This window comes from Erythranthe guttata, chromosome 5 (assembly GCF_056151865.1).
Source record: "Erythranthe guttata isolate IM_541 chromosome 5, IM_541, whole genome shotgun sequence".
In the NCBI taxonomy this organism is placed as follows: Eukaryota; Viridiplantae; Streptophyta; class Magnoliopsida; order Lamiales; family Phrymaceae; genus Erythranthe; species Erythranthe guttata.
In genome coordinates, this window is record NC_142537.1 from 14,415,673 (window position 1) to 14,418,316 (window position 2,644).

The 2,644-nt window shown below is 34.9% G+C and overlaps 1 protein-coding gene across 1 annotated transcript; it reads right to left on the reverse strand.

Annotated features, from left to right (window-relative positions):
• Window positions 1-1,253: 1,253 nt before the first annotated feature.
• LOC105964505 (F-box/kelch-repeat protein At3g23880) lies at window positions 1,254-2,441 on the reverse strand. The gene has a single exon (XM_012989014.2). The coding sequence runs from the start codon at window positions 2,439-2,441 to the stop codon at window positions 1,254-1,256; it is 1,188 nt and encodes a 395-aa protein (XP_012844468.2).
• Window positions 2,442-2,644: the final 203 nt, after the last annotated feature.

The following is a 2,644-nucleotide window of genomic DNA, read 5'->3' on the forward strand; positions in this document are numbered from 1 at the left end:
AGGCAGCATATGTCCAAATTTTGACTTCGACAAGCGACTCCAGAGGCGAAGCATCAGTGCTCGAATTTGTTAACTCTTAAAATGGAAGGACATGATAATATAAATTTTCTTCAACGATTACTGAAATATTTTTACTACAATCACGACAATGGTAGTTTATAATTGTTGTATCTTATGATTACAACTACGGATATACAACTATAAACATTGATTTATGGATGTTCGTATTTAGGCAATTTTATATTACTACAAAATGTACTTAAATGAAATGTATTTTTCAGTATTTATATTTTATATACATATATATATATCAGTCAGTTTTATTAAAGAACGAAATAATGATGTCGTCAATTGCTAGAGTTGTAGAATTGTATGGCAAGTTCATTAATTTTTGTTTTCTTCAATATACTTCATTTCTTTAGAGATCAATTCATATTATGACGTTTCCAGTGATTCAATTGCATAAAAAAGGATAATATATTCTCAGGCGAGCTCTTTACATGCGGATTTAAGTTCATATATCCCTTTGTCAATTTAATTTTCCTAAAAAAGAAAAACATAAGCGTGGCGCAAACATAAATAAAATAAAATATTGTGCACTAAAAAGTACCTTTTTTTTTTTTTTCTTTCTTTTCGAGCATGCTTCAAGTCTGAACAACAAATTAGTTGTGAATTCTCTCCGATCAGTAATTTGTCTCTTCTTCTTCGTATCAATTTCAAGAAGAAAAAAAGTGAAAAGAAAACAAACAGAAGTTACAGAAATGGGCGTTTCGGTAAGCAAGAGTCCATGCCGATAGATTTTTTCACAGACGAAGGCCGACACTTCACCTTGCTTGCAGCACGGCTCGAGGAATTAGGATATTCCTACAGAGCATTACCTGCGCAGGGCGGCCTTTGGGATTTGTTAGTTGGCACGACAAGTCTGGGCATCGAATGATATCGCCGGTCAATATTTCAAACGGTGGTAACCACGAATGAAACAAAGACCATACAATTATTTGTTATAAGTTTTGTATATGCACAAAATTTATATGATCAACGGTAAATGTTTATTTAATAAAAAATATTTTATAAAAACTAAGCATAAATAATATGTGAAATAGAAACAAGATGAAAACATCCATTATAATTAAAATAGAGAATTCGACTGCGTTGAGGTTCGATACCAACCGATGTAAGATCGACTCCTAGTAACACACACACAAAAAAAAAAAAGACAAAAAAAAAAAAAAGAACCAGACATAATATATGGTCTACATGCATAAATACTTATGCTCAGGTAACATAAACCTAGACTGCTGAACTTTAATTGTCGTCGTCTTGACAGCAGTTGGGAAATAGAGACTATTCCGATATGGAATGAATCCATTGCACTTTACGTCAATATCTACGAACTCTTCAAACGTCTGTTCAGTAGGGCTATAGTAGACAAATTTCTTACGGTCTACTTGAATGACAACCTTATTTCCCACGAAACATATTGGCGTAATCCACAAATACGGACATAATTTTCCAACGGTTAGAAACTCTTTCCAGTTAGTATCAATGCCCATTTCCTTTATCCAGATTTGGATACTGTTCTCATTGTAGTTATAGTGGTACAAACATAGTCTTCCTCCCAAAGCAGCCTTGTTAATTAAATGAAATTTGTCATCATTTAATTGTTCGGGCTTTTTCAAAATCTTGAGCTCATCGGTTCTTGGATCGAAATACACTAATTGCGTACCTGAAATATTCCTGCTCTCGACGCCCAAAATCCAGTAGGTAGCTCCGTCAACGAATATAGCCGCACCTGGAGTACCAAGAATGGTATAGAATTTTGTTTCTAAATACTTTTCGGTCCAAGAATTGTTATTACACGAATAAATTGCATATTTTGTTGCGTAAACAAAGACAACCTTGAAATCGCCCGTTATTTGGTCATAACAAACCCCACAATCCAGTACATCATCCGTTATTTGTTCATAACAAATCCCACAATCAAAATCAACGTCATGATCTTCATTAAACTCACATCGGTTTATGAGAAACATCTGAGAGCGAGTTGATGGATTCCAGAGTGCGTATGTATCGTATTCGCTCTCGCCGTAGATGCTGGTCAAGAGTAGCACGCCGTTACATTCGCATAATATTCTGTCGTAGCCATTGGGAATACTCTCGACGGATATTTCTCCGGAGTGGATATTTCCATCTTCGAATTTAACCAAAGTAAACCCTCTATCAGTACCATATGTATCGGTACTGAGGAAGAGATTATCCGGAGAGTTATCCGAGGATTGGAGATGAGTTTGAATGAATAAAGGATTGGAGATTAAAGTATTCCATGACTTTGAAACTGCTTTGAATCGAAGAAGAGATTTAACTGATAATTTTGACAGTATTATTTCGATGATCTCCGGCGGGATATTTGCCGATGATGTTTTCTCTGATACTATTGCCATGCCTGTTTGTTTTGCAACCGTATTTGGTTCTTCTTAGGGTTTACTTTTACTGAGCTTTTTGAGCGGAGAGAGATTTATAACGTAACAAGTCTTTATGTCTTTCTTTATGGCCCAGCCCGACATAATATATATTTATTTGGGCATTTACAAATAGGGCATATTACATATAAGCCCATCACTGGGTACCTATTCATAAAGAGATT

Coding starts and splice junctions, on each gene's coding strand:
- LOC105964505 (XM_012989014.2), bottom strand. CDS start 2,441: ATGGCAATAGTATCAGAGAAAACATCATCGGCAAATATCCCGCCGGAG.